Below are 18368 nucleotides of genomic sequence, written 5' to 3'. Positions count from 1 at the left end.
TTTGATTTCTATAGATTTATAGTAGAGTTTAACAACAGATACTGCAAAATCTCCTAATTTTTTTTCCAGGCTTTGTTTGGCTAGTCGTCATATTGTCTGATTCCATACAAATTTTCTCATTGCTTGTTCTAATTCCTTTGAATAATGTCATTAGGATTTTGATGGGAATTGTTATAAATCTGTAAAGAACTTTTGGTAGTATAAACATTTTAAGACTATTAATTCTTCCAATCCATGAAGATGAAATAATTTTTCCATTTTCTAATATCTACTTCTATTTCTTTCAATGGTGACAGAGTTTTTATATAAAAGTATTTCACATCCTCAGTAGATTCCCCACCGATTTTACGTTTTTTGACAGTATTTTAAATGGGATTTGCTTTTTAATTTCTTTCTTCTCTACTCTATTATTTGCATATAGGTATGCCACAGATTTTCTGTGATGGTTTTATAGACTTCTACTATTCTGAGCTGGTTTATTATTTCTGAAAGTTTTGTATTCTTCAATGTATGCTATCAAATTTATTCATAATTGAGTAACAAAGTTACTATTATTCATAATTGAGTTTTAGGCATTTAATATCACAGAAACAATCACAGTACCAGTGTCAACTTCCCTCCACCAATGTTCCCAGGTATTTGCCCATATCTCCACCCGCTTCAACCTAACATCTTTACAGGAACCTTTCTAAGTTCAGTTCTTAAATTTTGTCTCTCTTGATTTCAGTGTTGTTGACTCTATGATTTGTATATTTGGCTAAATCAATCCTTGACATTAACTTTGTACCTGTCTCATGAAATGTCACCCGTTGCATCTCATATGTTTCTTACCCCCTTCATCTCCACTCTTTGTTTCCTTCTTCCTAAACTATGGGGCCAACATTGATATGGGCACCACCCTTTTAAAATACTGCATTTTGTCTTCCAGTTATTCTAAATACCACATATAAGCAATAACATTCTGTCTTTGTCCTGCTTCTGGCTTACTTCATTTATTACTTACATGTGCCTTCCAGTTCCATCCATATTGCAGCGAAATGTGTGATTTCACTGTTTTTTTACAGCTGCATAGTATTCCATCGTGTATGTGCACCACATACTCATGATCCAGTTATCTTTGCTTGGAAATCCTGTTGATTCTAAATCTTAGCTACTGTACTAAATGCTGTAATGAGTAATAGAGTGCACATGTTCTTTTGGATGAATGCTTTCTGTCCTGGGGATAGATACCCGAAAGTGGAGTTGTTAGGAGTAATGAGAGCTCAATTCTGCGTTTACTGAGTATCCTCCTATTTCCATGGGGATTGGAATGATGACATATCCACCAGCAGTGGATAAGGGGTCCTTTTCACCACATCCTCACCGATATAGATTGTTCCAAGTACTTTTGATATGTGCTATTCTCACTGTTGTAAGATGGTATCTCATTGTCTTGATTTAGATTTCCCTAATAATAAGTCATGAGGATATTTTTATGTGCATGTTGATATTTCATTGGTATTTCTTAAAGAACTGTCTGTTCATTTCCTCTCTCCTATTTTGATGAGGATTTTATTGTTTATTTATCTTTGTGAGCAATTTACAGATCCAAATATAAACCCTTTATCGTCTGTGTTCAGTGTGAATATTTTATCCCCTTCAGCTAGCTGTGGTTTAGTTTTAGTCATTATTTCTTTTGCCAAAAAGAAACAGTTAAGTTAAATGCAGTCCCATTTGTATAATTTTGATTCTGAAGTCTTTGCCAATGGCATTATGTCATCTAAAACTATTTTGAAGAGATTTGGAGATTTCTACCTATATTGTCCTCAATGTACTTTATAGCTTCATGTCTGATTACCAAAGTCTTTGATCCACATTTAGTTGACTTTTGTGTGAGGTGTGAGATACAGATTCAGCTTTAATTTCTTGCCTGTGGACATACAATTCTCTCAGCACCATTTGATAAAAAGGTTGTCTTTATTCCATTTCAAGATCTCAGCTCTTTATGAAAAATTAGTTGAGGGTTAATTCTTGAATATTCTATTCTGCCTATTGTCAGGGAGATTTTATTCCAGTATCACACTGTTTTGATTACTATATCATTGTAGTATAAATTCAAATTAGGTAGTCAGATGCCCCTGAGATTCTTTTTTTCAGTGTGCTTTTGGCTATGCAGGGTCTTTATGATTACACACAAATTATATAATTGACTTTTATAATCCTTGAAAAATATTGCCTGAATTTGAATCGGAATTACAGTGAATCAATATAGTCATTTTTACAATCTTGATGCTCCTGATCCAAAATTAAAAAATAAATTTTTTTAATTTTATTGAATCACCGTGGGATAGTTACAAGCTTTCATGTTTGGTTAGAATCACATAACGATCAAACACCCATCCCTTCATCAGTGCACATTCCCCACCACCAATATCCCCGGTATACTCCTCATTTCCCACCATCCCTCTGCCTCCATGTCAGGAAATATACCCCACCTGCACAGCAGAGCCTGGCAAGGTACCCGTGGCATATTCGATATGCCAGAAACAGTAACATCAAGTCTCACAACAGAGACGTTACTGGTGCCCGCTCGAGCAAATTGATGAACAATGGGATGACAGTGCTACATTTTGATTAGGAAGAAATATTTATACACTGCACTGCAGCACTGTCGTCCCATTGTTCATTGATTTGCTTGAGCAGGCACCAGTAACGTCTCCATTGTGAGACTTGTTACTATTTTTTTGGCATATCGAGTACGCCACGGGTAGCTTGCGAGGCTTTGCCATAGGGGATACTCCCGGTAGCTTGCCAGGCTCTCCAAGAGGGGCAGAGGAATCGAACCCGGGTCTTGTAGCAAGGCAAACACCCTACCTGCTGTGCTATCGCTCCAGCCCCATTTATGTACATAAATTTCATTCGGATATTTCAATACTGTTACTGCATTTGGATAAAGCTGGCAAGTTCTTACTACTAGCATAACCCAGAAAACACCACCAAGGATACCTAATATATTGTAATAGATGTAGTGCCATTTGGCCCACAGTTTAATAGCCCTCAGAGTTAAACTAGAGTTGTTCAATTTTTGGTACTACATGGAAATTTAATCAGTTAACCTTCAATCTTTCTTATAATCTTTGTTACTGAACTCAAGTTCCTATGCTCATTACTTGAAATCTGATTACTAGAGACAAGTATAGATGAACAAAAAGTTTATTTGGTAGCTAAAAAACCTAAGGGGGATTTACTGTCCTCTTCTCAGTCATACTTAAGTTGGGGTTAAGGCAGTGCAAGTGGACATAAGGGATTTAAAGAATCCCTCCAGGGATGGTAGACTGTTGCTTATAAATCATTGAGTTTCCTTGTTTAAACAGCATTTGTCTACGAGTCTACATGACAGTTTTCAGGAATCTTTCTGGAGGGCCTGCCATTTGTTCTTTCACTTCTCCATTAATAACTGGACCTGGTTTAACACTAAGTATACAATTCATGAGAACATCTTGCAGGACTGGGAGACAGGTTAAAGGACAAGCAAGAATGGGAGTTTATAAATGCATATGTGGACATCAAGATAGATTCTGTAATGTATGCTTATTTATAACCTAACATGGCTGACACATATATAGAAACAAAACCAAACAGGTGATAATTTACTATTTAAATAGACTGATAAAATAAATTTCAAGACAACCTTTTAATTCCTTGCCATAATACCATAATTTTAATATTGAAAAAATAGGATACCACATCTAAAAGGCATTGGAAAAACTTATTTATTATACCTGAAAACTTAATGTAACAGTATACAAATTACGAGTATCATGTATTCATGCTTTTTAAGATATAACAAAATTAACCTTGTGAGAAAAATTATCCATTGCCAACATCAGTAAATAACTTATTTATAAGAAAATTGTTTAATCCCTGCTTTAAAATATCATTTCTATGTAGCAATTGAATTACATTAAAAAAATCTTTAGGGCTTTAGACAAGGGCTGTCTTCTTGAGGACAATGGCTACAACAGATTAATAGCCATTTTTTAAGATAGACTACTAAGTATCATATGATATGGGGCAAACTTAAATATTCCTAGGAAAAAATATAAATTAAATGTCTGTAGATATGGTATTCTGGGAAGCCATACCAATGAGAATCAGGGTAGTAGTGGTAGAGGGTTAGTAACTGGTTTTCATATTGATTACTGAGCAATATTATAACTTAGTTCACAAGAACCATGCATAACTAAACATTTTACGACAAAACAAAGTTCACTGATAACAACATTCAAATTTTAAAGTACTGTAAAAGATAATACAGGAGATAAGGCACTTGCCTTGCATGCAACCTACTCCAGTTTGATCCCTGGCATCGCATATGGTCTCCCAAGCATAGCTGGGGTCATTTCTGAGCAGGGAGGCAAGTATAAGAATGTTTAGCACTGCTGGGTGTGGCCCCCAAAAGCCCCCTCCCCTGAAAAAATTTTAATCAGTAAAATCTGCTTTAGGTATACAACTTCAGGCTTACAGTTTTACAACAAAACCAAGTTGCTACTTTTTGACACGACACTATGAAAAAATACTTATTTGTAATAATTAAGCTAGCTAAAAAACTTTTAGAATAATTTCAATTACATCCTAAGACAACAAGAGAGATCTAAAGTTCTTTAACACGAGTTTAACAAGCTGTGTGATATTTTAGTCATCGCTAATCATATGCACGAAGTTCTAAACATTGCAGCAGTATTTAATGCATAACTTGTAAGGGAGACTCTTATGGTGGATAGTGGATAAAAATTGGGTAGAATATGGGATCAGTCATAGTACTACTGAGTACCTCCCAGTTTGTTCAATATTATAGTGGATAGCTACAGATTTTCTTTTTTCTAGGACTACTTTGGTTGGCAGTTAGGTAAACATGAATGCCGCATTCAGGTGGCCTTAACTATAAGTAATACTACACCAAAATACCATATACCGAAATACCATATTTTTGAATAGTCTTAGATACAGTTGGTGCAACTTACTGCAATTGCAGTTCGTCAAAACTCATATGAGTGGAGAGTTTTTTATTGCTGGTATTGAGAGGCTGAACCAAATCCCGGTGCTCATTAGGTATGTTAAAACCCAAATTGGGTTTTAAAAAATATGATTTGACTTAAGAAAAACTTGAATCAAAATAACAAAGTGGATTATAATATGATTCTAGACCTGGTTTGTATCTTACAAAAGGGGAACAAAGAGAAGGGGGGTAAGAACTACAGGAGTCCTACAATGGGCTCAGTAGGATCGGTCTCAGAAGCTGGAAATGTTTTCTTTTTGTCTGGTGTCTGATTTATCTATAGGGAGCTGTGAAGGCGAGGGAATGGCAAATTTACTTGGTTCTTTCTATCTTCGATGAGTCATTGACCTGATACAGCCAGCCAGTTTCTTTTAAGATATCAAAGTCCAACTGCAGTAAAATATTGAGGAAGAACTGTTCTTACTATTCTTTCTATTGTAGCCATGTTACAATAGAAAACAATACAGGCTACACTACAAGACAAACTTCTAATCTATTTATTTCTCTAAACAAGTGTAAGTGAATGTTCAAAAAGAAAGAAACCCTCAGAGCTTAGCTTTTTCTCTTTTTTATATTTTTTTAAACTTTATTTTTTGGTCACACCCAGCAATGCTCAGGAGTACTTCTGGCTCTGCATTCAGGAATCACTCCTGGCGGTGCTCAGGGAACCATGTGGCATGCCAGGGATAGAACCCAGGTCAGCGGCATGCAAGGCAAACACCCCCACCCCCCGCTGTGCTATCACTCTGGCCTCAGCTTTACTTTTTCAATGACAGGGATCAAACCCAAGTCCTTTCATATGCAAGGCAATTAATTGCCCTATAACTGAGCCATATCTCCAGCTCTCAGAGCTTAGCATTTGGGAAAAATTAACACGTACACCATCACCAGAACTAGATTTAATGCCTATTTGAAGCCCCAAGATGTTTGGCTAAATCCTTAAATAACAGCTTATCAATTTCCATATCTTATTCAGATTCCTTGGAAGTTTTAGGTTTACCTACCCGAAAAAATATAAGAAAATTTATAAAGGGTTTTCCTATTAAGATTCAAAGACTATAATTCCATGTTACTATGTGTATTGGTCTCTAAGACTATAAAACTCTAGATTAGATTTAATAGATTGAATTTTAAAATCTGAATGGGACTTTTAATTTTAAAATCTGAGTGCAGGGACAGAGAGATAGTAAAGGTGTTAAGGCCTTGTGTTTAGGCAACACTTATTTCAATCCCAGCACTGCATAAGGTCCGCTGAGCACCTCAAGGAATGACTGATGAGCACAGAGGCAGGAGTAGCTCCTGAGCCCTGCTAGGTTTGGACTCACTAAACAATGCTTAATGAAATGAGTGATCTATTCAGCAATTATTTCTGCATATTAATATTCATTCAAGGTCTGTGGGAAATTCTTAAATAACTTTTAGAAAAACTATTTTTACAATGACATTGCAGTTATATTCAAAATAATTCTATACAGTAGGAAGAATATTACTATTTCTACCTTACATGTGGATAAATTATAGCCCAGCACTATTTAATTTGCCTAAAATCATCAGTAGTACAGGATGAATACTTTCCATAGACAGTTAGGCTTGTGCTTCAGTTATTTGACTTTATAGAATTTCCAAATACTGATCAACCTATCCAATTTCTCCACTCATTTTTTTCATTTCATTATTAAGCTTTCCTGTATATAAATAATCTATACACAAATATCACTAAAACTAAAAAATAGGTAATGAATTAATAATTTACTTCTAAAAATGCAAAACAATTTTCAATAGAAAAAAAGACTATTATAAACATAGGCTCTGCCTATACAGTGAAACTTTGGTTTTCTCAGCTACATTTATGTATGCTTTTATAATTTGTATCATGTTACTCATACCCATAAAGAAAATATAATTCAAAAAATCAAAGCAAATATGTAGGCCAATTTTGAAGATATGACTCTCAAAGAACAAAGTGGTAAGCAAAAGTTATTCTAAAACAACAGAATTATTAATGCACAGAATTATTTTCTTATCCATAGCTTTATTACTATCAGTCTTAATGGGACTCAATCCATCTGTGATTATTGTATGATAATTACAAAAGTTTGGTATCTTAAAGCAAGTCAATGTCCTTTATAAGTAATTTGTGTTCTTAAAATGTCCTCTTCAATGAAAATCCTTTTGGACTTCTATAACTTCTTTCCTTGGAAATTCTGCATGTCAACTAACTGACATTTTTAATATTTTTCATAGTTCTTCCATTTCTCAGAAGATTCTAAGAGTGAGTGCTCAAAATGGGGTATCCAGTTTGGCAAGCATTATTCAGAGGACTCTTCTGGGTTTCCTAGTTGTACACTTTCCTTGGGAGTCTTTGAGTTGGTGTCTGGTATGGCTTCTGAAGTTTCTGGCTGAAAACTATCTCCATCAAGGATAATGTCTTCAGGATTTGGAGGGGGTGGACAGAAGTCTTCATTAGGGCAGATTTGCTGGAATATTGTTTCAGCCTGGCCAAAGAAGAAAGAATATTACAAATTTTGGACAATAGCTTAAAATACATGTGTCTTTTCTAGAACTGTTTGAAAAACGGATTATCAACATTAATCATTTATTTAAATTACCCAGAATATGTGACTTGCTAAAACAAGAGAAAGGATCATTTTTTTCCTGCCAAGGGCCATTGGATATGTTCAACATTATTTGTAGGCAATACAATACAGGGACATGAGCACTGGGCACCTATGAGAAGCATGTTTATGGGTCTCATCATGTACTATGGCCAAACCAGGTGGTCACACAGGACAGTCTGTAGGCTATAATGCCCACACCACTGAACATTTGCTTTCATATTCCTGTAACTTCTATTTTTATACAAACATTCAAGTTTACCCTTCCTATATATCAGAACTTGATCTGGTTGTTTATCAAGAAGCAAGTAGGAGCAAATGAGACTACATTCAACTAAGAAGCTTCTGCACCTCAAAAGAAACGGTGCCCAAAATACAAAGCCCATGGAATGCAAAAAATTTTTTACCCAAGATAAGAATTCAGTGCTGAAAGCATGCATGATAACCTTATAGTCCCTGTACTGCAAACCATAATGCCCAAAAGAGGAGGGGAGAGAGAGAGAGAGAGAGAGAGAGAGAGAGAGAGACAGAGACAGAGACAGAGAGAGTAGAGGGGAGAGGGAGAGAGAGGAGAGAGACAGAGACAGAGACAGAGAGAGAGAAGGAGAGAGGGAGAGAGAGAGAAAGAGAAGAAAAGTGCCTGTCATAGAGGCAGGGGGAGGAAAGGGGAGGGAACCCCTCCACTGGTGGTGGGAAATGTACACTGGTGATTCCCATCCTAATTTCCTGATACCCACTCTAATTTCACATATTACAAGCCATTGTTGGAATCAAGAAAATTTTTCATTACTTGCTCAACTATTTGCTTTTTTGGTATAAGTATTTTTCCGCATTGGGTTTAAAGACAAATTGCAGTGTTAATGATTTTGCACTGTGTGTTTTGTTCAATGAGGTCTTAGAAAACTCATACGGTAGTTTATAAGGGAGCAGACAGTCTGGGCAGCACTTCTTTCTTCCCTCTGCCTTAAACGCAGGACCAAGGGCTAGAACTGCACCAGTAGCACTGCACTGTAGCACTGTGGTCCCGTTGTTCATCAATTTGCTCGAGCGGGCACCAGTAACATCTCCATTGTGAAACTTGTTACTGTTTTTGGCATATCAAATACGCTACGGGTAGCTTGCCAGGCTCTGCCATGCGGGCAGGATACTCTAGGTAGCTTGCCGGGCTTTTCGAGAGGGATGGAGGAATTGAACCCAGATCAGCTGTGTGCAAGGCAAACGCCCTACACGCTGTGCTGTCATTCCAGTATATGCAACACATAAGTAATGTAGAATAAAATTTGACATTGGAAGCTGTGTAATAAAAATAATTGTCACTTTCCTTTGCTTAAATCATAAATTTTTCAAAATTCTTCATATAGGGGATATTACGCATCATTCTTCTTTTTTTTTTTTTTTGGTTTTTGGGTCACACCCGGCGATGTACAGGGGTTACTCCTGGCTCTGCACTCAGAAATCACCCCTGGCGGTGCTCAGGGGATCATATGCGATGCTGGGAATCGAACCCGGGTCGGCTGCGTGCAAGGCAAACGCCCTACCCACTGTGCTATCGCTCCAGCCCCACACATCATTCTTCTTATAGAGGATTTAAAATAAATAAAATAGAGCATGTCCTCTTAAAATATTTGGGAAAATGTAGAGAGAAAAATAAGTTCCATTTCAGAGTATAGATATTCAATGCAATGAGAAAGAACTGATATCTTAAAAATTCTTGAAGGATAAATAAAATCTGACTTAAAATATGCTACAACACAGAGAATAAGAGATTATGTTCATAGAAGTTTCTGAAGAAAAATTATTTACTTAAGAAAGTAGCAAGTCATTATCATTATGAAATAGTTTTTATAAAATTACTAGCAAGGGCAGTAATTTCTCCTTTCATAATATGAAAGGAGAAAAAGAAACCATATATTTCCTTATGGTCGTGGGAAACCATATATTAAAGAAAATAAACTCAATAGTTCGCTTGTTTTGGATTGCAGGCATCTCTGATTCCCCAACGGAAATAACCCAGTCTTCCTTCTACTATTCTCTCTTCTGTCTCTCTGTCTCTGTCTCTGTCTCTGTCTCTCTCTCTCTCTCTCTCTCTCTCTCAAAACTCAACAATTCTACATACAATTTTAGATAGTTCACTGAATACCTGAAAACAATGGACTCTTTGTGATAGGTGAAAAACAAAACACTTATGTGTTAATTTTGACTTATTATTCTAATAATTCATGCACCAAATTATACTGTCAGTTGTTTACTTGCTTTTCTCACTGACTGGATAGATTTCCTCCATGCAACCTTTCTAGTATCTGTATTGCAAATCATAATGCCTAAAAGGAGAGAGAGCGAGAGAGAGCAAGAGCAGCGAGAGCAGGAGAAAGAGAGAGAGAGAAAGCGAGAGGGGGGAGGGAGAAGTACCTGCCATAGAGGAAGGCTGGAGGAGCGAGAGGCGACGGGAGGGAAACTGGGGACATTGGTGGTAGGAAATGTGCACTGCTGAAGGGATGGGTGTTATAACATTATATGACTGAAGCCCAATCATGAAAACCTTTGTCTAACTATGTATATCACTGTGATTCAATTAAAAAAATTAAAAAAACACAAAGACTAGATGATAGTTACTGGATCATCGGTTGTAGTCACTGGTTATAGTGTATGGCATGGAGTAGAATCACCATATATATTAATTTAGTAAGCTGAAGAATTACAAAACTGCATACTATACCAATGTTGAATATAAATATAACAGTGAGTAAAAAGACTTTTACTTTTATTCCAGTTCCTCTGTGTTTTGTAACTTAACTCCCTTTTGCCACTGGTAGATTTTCCTCTGACATCCAGCTGCTGTGGCTGAAGTCCATTCAATCTGTTTTCATATAGTTGTCATAAACTATTTTGTGTCCTAAGACTTCAAACAAACTGCAGGCAGTCTGACTATCTTATTTGTGATTTACCTGCTTGTGGAACTTCCACTTTCAGCCTATTTGCCATTGTCCCTCACTGATGCCAATTCCATGATAAGGCTGGAGCCAGACCAACCATTTTCAAGTCTTGCCTAGAAATGTGTAACATTTTAGGTCAACCATGTTCTGGGATGTCTATCAATGCTTCCTGGTATGGTGCAATTTCATTTAAAGACTAAGCCGTTTTCTGAGCATTCTATAGTTTATAGAGTAATTCATTCTCATTTTTTTTAATCTTTGTCATCCCTTTTTAAAGTCAGAACTTAATTGTAGGTACAGGTTTATGTGGTTAAAAACGTTTTATGAGGCTGATTATATAGATATTTGGGTTCTTTATATTAGTATTAGTAAGTATATAGAGGACAAGCTGAATGATTTAAGAAATTTGTTTATTTCAACATGTATCTACACAAGACAAAATATTCTGTCAACAAAGCATTTTAAAGTATTTATAATATATCTAAATTAGTAATATGAAAGTTGAATAACAACACATGTGTGATCAAGCACTTCAGCCAAACAGACATGCTGTAAAATCTTGACTCAAAAACTCTGAGATGAAGTGATCTTTGTATAAATTATTCAGTTCATTTGGGTTTCAATTTCTCCAGGTATAAAATGGAAATATCATAGACACCTATCTCAAGGTGGTGTTATGAGGCCCAGAAAAAGACAGTATATGAGGATAGTGTCTGGTGCACATAAAATGTTCAATGCACAGTACCATTAGAAAACATCACATCTATAATTTCAATTATGTAACAATACATAAGCTGCATACCAAAAGTTCTGAGTTGATAATCTGTTCATAATTACAATGCTCTTTCTACATGGTAGTTATGTTACCAGCCCAGACCATATCAGGCAATATAACTATTTTTATTTCTTCTTTGTATTTATTTAGAAATTAAAGAGCTGTGATTTACAAAGTTATTTGACCATTGGGTCAAAACAGAAATCAGAGAAAAAATAAAGTAACTCCTTGGAGGGTTGGAGAGACAGTGCAGTGGGTAGGGCACTTTCCTTGCATGCGGCCAACTGGTTCAATCCCTGGCATGCCATATGGTCCCCAAACATGCCAGAAATGATTCCTGAGAGGAGCCAGAAGTCACCTCTGAGCACATAGGTATGACCCCAAAACAAAAACAAAAACAAAAACAAAAAAATGAATCCTTGAAAGGAACATGAATGAAGACGGAAATTATATGAACTTGGGACACGGCGAAAGTATTACTAAGAGAGAATTTCATAGCAACACAAGTTTACATCATTAAAGAAGAAAATAAACCATCTAACTTACATCTTAAAGGACTATAAAGAGAATAACACATGAAACCCAAAGTCAGTAAGACAAAAAAAAATACATATCAAGCTGAAATATACCAAATAGAACCAAAGAAGATAACAGAAGGAAACAATACAGCCAAGATCTAGTTCTTTGAAAAAAATAAATGATGTTGATAAGTTCTAAGCTATGATTAGAAAGAAAAAAGAGAAAACCCTAATAAACAGGATTAAAAGTAAAAGGGAAGATGTTACAATATCTAAGAAATAGAAAAGATCATAATAGATTATAAATAACTTTATGCCTCTAAATTAGAGAGCTAGAAAAAATGAACACATTTTTAGAATCCTATACTTTCTAATACCTAATATACAGTAAATAGAAAACCCAAACTGGGAAGCTACCAGCAAGAAAATTGAGAACAGTAATACAAAGTCTCCTCAAACTAAAGTCCAGGTCGGGATTACCTGGCTTTAATAGTGAGTTCAACAAAACTTTTAAAAAATGACTCTTACCTTTCCTTTTCAAGTTCCTCAAAAATTTGAAAAATAATTAATTCTTCCAATTTATATAGATAAGGGTATAATACTACCTCTATGCAATAAGCACAGAGGCATTTCACAAAAGAATGAAAATTAGCCATCACTACCCCTGATAAATACATATGCCAACAATATTTCCTTACTTTTTATTAATTAAATTAAATATACATTAATTGCAGGATCAAACTTTCTGATGAAGAGGGATTTATTTTTTTAAATATTTTTTTTCCAAGAGGAATTTAATCTAGGGATTCAGTAGTGTTTTTAGTCATTTAACTTCACTGACAAGAAAAATAAGAGCACAATAAATGTTATTACGTCAAACTAAATGCTTCTGTACTGTCAAACTATTGCTAAAGTTAAAACAGATCCTGCTGAGTGAGAAAAAAATATTTGCACACTATACATCTCACTAATAGCTAATACCCAAGAGATATAAAGCACCTGAAAATACTGACAGAAAAAAAAAAAACCAACAATCACATCAAATACAGATGGAATCAACAGAAATTTCTTCAATGAAGGCATAAGATGGCCAGTAGTTACAGGAAACAAATACTCAGTTTCACTGACTACCAGGGAAATGAAAATCAAAAGAGCATGAGACCACCTCACACCAGTGAGAATAGCCTATATCAAAAGGCCAAAAATAAATGCTGATGAGGCTATGGAGAAAAAGAAACCTCATTCATATTTGGTGAGAATATAAAATTGTTTACCCTCTACAGAAATCAGTAGGAAGTCTTCTGAAATAATTAAAAATAAAATTACCATATGACCCTGCAATTCTATTTAGTATATAACTAAAAGCACACAAAAACAAATTTGAAAAAAATGTGGAAGCATACCAGTATTCACTGTATTACTTTTTTTGGTATTGCTTTTTACATTGCTTTTTATAATAGCTTAGATCTGAAAATAATTCAAAATTTCTAATATCAGATGAGTGCTTAAAGAAGAGCAGTCTATCTCCACAATGGACTAATACTATTTCCACAATGGACTAGTATTTATTTTTTAAAAAAGATGTTATCTTATTATTTGCTATAGCATGGATGAAACTGGAAACTGTCATGCTAAGGAAGTAAGTCAGAGAGAGAGAAAAATACCAGATGATCTTACTCATATGTGATATACGAAGAAATAAAGCAAGAGTACAAAAATTTCCTACTAAAACAATGTCTATCAACTCTGAGGACAGAATTGAGGTTTACCCGGTGGGGGAGTTTATTTGAAGGATCCTATGACCAGTGCTGGAGAAAAACTGCATGTTAACGGTGAGTGTGGTACGGTAACTAATAGTATAACCATAATACATAAACATTTAGTGTTACAAATTAATGCTACCTCAACAAAAACAAAAAATAAGGGGTCTGAGCAATGCTACACTGGGAAGGACACTTGCCTTGGATGCAAACTACCTAGGTTTGATCCCCAGCACCACATATAGTTTCCTGAGAATCGCCAGGAGTGATCCCTGAGTGCAGAGTTAGAAGTAAGCCCTGAACACTGTAGCCCAAAAAGTAAATAAAAATTACACATATGAAGAATATGCATAAGGATAAGTAACATTACAGTATGGTATATAAATATACTTATACATACACATATATACATATATATAGTATAGCAGAAGAATAATATTCGTGGCTAGGGAAAACAGGGGTTAGGAAGACTGGAACTAATGATTGTGTGGGGCTGAGGGTAGGTAAGATAGAGAAGAGACTGTTATGATAATAATAGCCGGGAATGATCACGCTGGACAAGATCTGAGTGTTAAAATGTGTAAAGAGATAACCAAGAGCCGCGGCACGAGAAGCAGAGCCTCCCGCCTACTGACTGTGATCCTGAGGTCTCCTAACCCATTTTGGCACCAGAGCAGATTCTTGCAGCCATCCATTTTGACTGTGAACTGAGCTAAAATATTAGAATCCCAAAACCGCGCAGACTCAAAGTCTTCACTCTTACCAATGAAGAGAAATTATTAGATGATGCCTATTCAGCAGGCCTGATTGTTGGGGAAAATTTCCAATCAACAATAGTGAGTTCTGTATGGAAATATGAAATGTACTCAATATATAGAGAGAATAATGGGAATATCATCAGCTACTTAGATGGGGGGAGGGGTGGGAGGGGGGTGTATTGGGGTTCTTGGTGGTGGAACGGGTGCACTGGTGAAGGGATGGTGGTTTAATCAGTATTTGACTGTGACTTAAACCTGAAAGCTTTGTATTTTTTTTGTTTTCACGGTGGTTCAATAAAATATTTCTTTAAAAAAAAATGTGTAAAGAGATATTCTGGATAACTTTTCAGTATCAATATTGAAAATGAGAGAGAGGGGGAGGGGGGGGAGAGAGAGAGAGAGAGAGAGAGAGAGAGAGAGAGAGAGAGAGAGAGAGGAGAGAGAGAAGAGAAGAGAACCTGGGGACACTGGTGCTGAAAAATGTACACTGTGTACACTGGTAGAGGGATCGGTGTTGGTATACTGTATGACTGAAATCCAATCATGAACAGCTTTGTAAAATAAATAAATAAGTAAAATTAAAATGAAAAAAAAAATAAGAGAAAAGCTTTTCTACTTGTATTTTACTTCACCTCTTAGAGTAAAAACCAATTCACTTTCTGATAAACCAAACTGACACAGAATGAGAAACCACAATAAAAAAATTCTTACCTACCGCTGCCGAGATGTGACCCCGGGGGCCGCACGCGCATGCGGCTCCTCCGCAGCTGCACGAGTGTGAATCCAGACCCAGCTGAACCAACTTCAACATGGGCAGCTCCTTGCAGATTGTCTCCAGCCAGAGAACTAAGCCGCGACCCCATGCCCGCCCGGGAGGGGAAAGGTATTTCTCTCTCTCGCCTGTCCCTTCCCGGGGATGAAGGGCGTGGGGACCGCCATATTATGACGGCCACAGATGGGGTTTACAAGCTTGCAATGATCCAATATCCGGAAGAAATCTCCCTGGACTTAGTTGGTTAAAGTACAGAAATACAAATACATTTCTCTTCACAACAGGTCTGACTCTAGTGGGGTACTCCTAACAATAATGGTGAGGTTTGTGTTGAAATATTGAATGTAACCAAAGTAAATAGAAAGTAAAGTGAAATTTATCAGTTACAAGGCGGGGTGGGCAGGATGGGAGGTGTACTGTGTTTTTTTTTTTTTTGTCTTCGGTGGTGGGATATGGGCACTGGTGAAGGGATGGTTGTTTCAGCACTGTATGACTAAGACTTAAGCCTGAAAGCATTGTAATTTTCCACATGGTGATTCAATAAAATAAAATTTAAAAAAAATTCTTACCTGCTTGACTGCAGGATCATTTCCTAAACCACAGTCGGGGCCAGAGCAGACATAAACATTGGGTGGTAAATCATTGTAGGAGTTCCTGCTAACGTCTGAAGAATCTCTCATATTAAAGTAAACAGCCCACAGAAGTCTTGGTTTTTCTACTTCTTCATTTTCTAAAAGACAGGCAAAATTTTACCTATGTCTAAAGTACAATATATTTGTCAATTACTGTAACAGTCAACTTCTAACAAAGTCCTGATGTAGCATAGTAAATTTTAGCTTTGTATGAAGTTAATTAATAAATTTGTAAATGTATACTTCTATACATGTATTTGGCATTTTAAACAACGATAGCTTTTCAGTCTAACCAAAGACAAGTTAGAATTTAAATAATTTAGACATCAAAAATTAGATTAAAATCTGTCTTCTCCCCTTGGATTTCTTATACTACTCTGAAGCCTTAGCAATGTGTTTTTAATCACATAATCTTAAACTATGCCTATGAAATAAAAATTTAGGATAAAGTATTTTGTTTCATAAAGCTAAATATTATATTATGTGTATGTATGTATATGATTATGAAATGTCCAAAACAGGCAAATCTATAGACAAAGGGAAAAGACACACTTTTGGGAGCCTTGGAGGAACTAGAAGTAGAAAATGACAGGTAATGGTAATAAACTTTATTTGGTGTTTTAAAAGCTGTGGTGATGCTGGAAGCCTCAAGTGCTGGGGGAGAAGGCAGTTGGGATAGAGAAGGGATCACTGTGACAAAGACAGTTGGAAATGATCACTCTGGATAAGAACTGAGTGCTGAAAATAGGTAAAGAAACATGATAATCTCTCTCAGTATTTGTACTATAAACCAAGGGGAAGGGGGGGGAGAGAGAGAGAGAGAGAGAGAGAGAGAGAGAGAGGGAGAGAGGGAAGGAGGGAGAGAGAGAGGGAGAGGGAGAGAGGGAAGGAAGGAGAGAGGGAGAGAGAGAAGGAGACGGGGGAGAGACAGAGAGAGAGAGACACAGAGAGAGAGAGAGAGAGAGAGAGGGAGACAGGGAGTGAGAGAGAGGGAGAAAAGAAAAGTGTCTGCCAAAGAGGTAGATTGGGGGAGGGTGGGGGGAGGGAAACTGTTCTTACCTATTTCTACTTCAGCATATGGAGCAAATAACTTCTGAACAACTGGTTCTAAATCTTCTCTTGCTGTTTTCGAAGACACACAGGTCAAATGGACCAAATCTGTTTAGAAATTTTAAAAAAGAAACAGTGTTTTGAGTTCTTGCTTTTTACCCATTTCACTGTGTGCTCATTTCTAAGATATTAAGCTGGTGACAAGCAGAACAGAGAGCTACAAAAGTTATTCTAACTTCAAGGAATTTAAGGGGCATAACAATACACTATGTAAGTTGACCAAAGCTAAGAGAACACATTACAATCAAAGAAAGAGTTGTGGCTCATTTAATAAAACAAGACTGAAAGCAGAATGCTAATTTGCATAAACACACTTCAGATCCATCAGATGGAAGAATCCATTACATATGATTTACCATTAAGAATAAATAAAATTCTGTATAAAACCATTTTTGGCACACTATTGGTATTTAGAATTCCTAAAGATCTACATTCAAAAGTAGACTGGGGATGAAAAGTTATCTTCACTCAAAGAAAATACTAAAGGAATCAATAAATGAAGGAAATTCTTATTGTTTGGAAAAAAGCATGGGGTGGGACTGAATATATTAAAATACATTAGAGAACAATGTAAGTACTGATATATTCATTTTCCTAAAACATCAAAAGTTTAATTTAGACTACTAGATTTTTTTATATGTATATATTTTTTATTTTTTTAAATTAATAGTTTATTTTTAATTAGTGAGTCAACGTGAGGGTACAGTTACAGATTTATACATTTTTGTGCTCATGTTTCTCCCTTACAAAGTTTGATAACCCATCCCTTCACCAGTGCCCATTCTCCACCACCAGTAAACCAAACATCCCTCCCCCCTCTCCCCAGTCCCGTCTCCCCCCACCCCACACTGCCACTATGGCAGGGTATTCCCTTTTGTTCTCTCTCTCTGATTAGGTGTTGTGGTTTGCAATAAAGGTGTTGAGTGGCCATTGTGTTCAGTCTCTTAGACTACTAGATTTTTATTTAAAAATAGGAGGATAGTTTAAGATTGATCATGATAGCCAGAATCAGAAACGGATTCTCATTATTAAAACTTATCAAAAATCATGTAATTTGCAGCAACATGGACAGAACTAGATAATATCCTGCTGAATGAAGTCACTCTGAAGGAAAGGGACAGATATTGAAATGTCTCTTCATATATGGTACTTTAATATACACAGTGAGGTAACAACAGACGTCCAATGGCAACATCATGGGAGAACTGATCTACACAGTTGACTTGTGGGGTCTTGGGACCCTTGGTGGAAGGAGATGGTTACTCTGGTGATGGATGTGGTGTAGGAATACATATTAAGAGCATTGTAAGCTACATAATCTCAAAAAATTTATTACACATTGAACTTCTCTGAAAAACATTTAGCATAGATTAAGGAACTCTTCATGAAGACAGAAACTAAAATAAAGTGTATTTTTATCGGGTCCACTATATAAAGTGGTATTTGTTCTTGTTTCA

At 36.1% G+C, this 18368-nt stretch overlaps 1 protein-coding gene across 1 annotated transcript in view; it reads right to left on the bottom strand.

Annotated features, from left to right (window-relative positions):
* Positions 1–3729: 3729 nt before the first annotated feature.
* The window catches only part of CHM (CHM Rab escort protein), a 139373-nt gene continuing 124734 nt past the window's right edge, over positions 3730–18368 (bottom strand). Inside the window, exons 13-15 of the mRNA XM_055121783.1 lie at positions 16861–16959; positions 15739–15899; positions 3730–7533 (exon numbers count right to left, since the gene is read on the bottom strand). Of these exons, the coding sequence (XP_054977758.1) occupies positions 7348–7533; positions 15739–15899; positions 16861–16959 (446 nt within the window). The 3' untranslated portion in view covers positions 3730–7347. The remainder of the gene's footprint in view (positions 7534–15738; positions 15900–16860; positions 16960–18368) is intronic.

This window comes from Sorex araneus, chromosome X, assembly GCF_027595985.1.
Source record: "Sorex araneus isolate mSorAra2 chromosome X, mSorAra2.pri, whole genome shotgun sequence".
In the NCBI taxonomy this organism is placed as follows: domain Eukaryota; kingdom Metazoa; phylum Chordata; class Mammalia; order Eulipotyphla; family Soricidae; genus Sorex; species Sorex araneus.
Note: the sequence above shows the minus strand (reverse complement) of the source record. Positions and strands in the feature narration are given on the sequence as shown.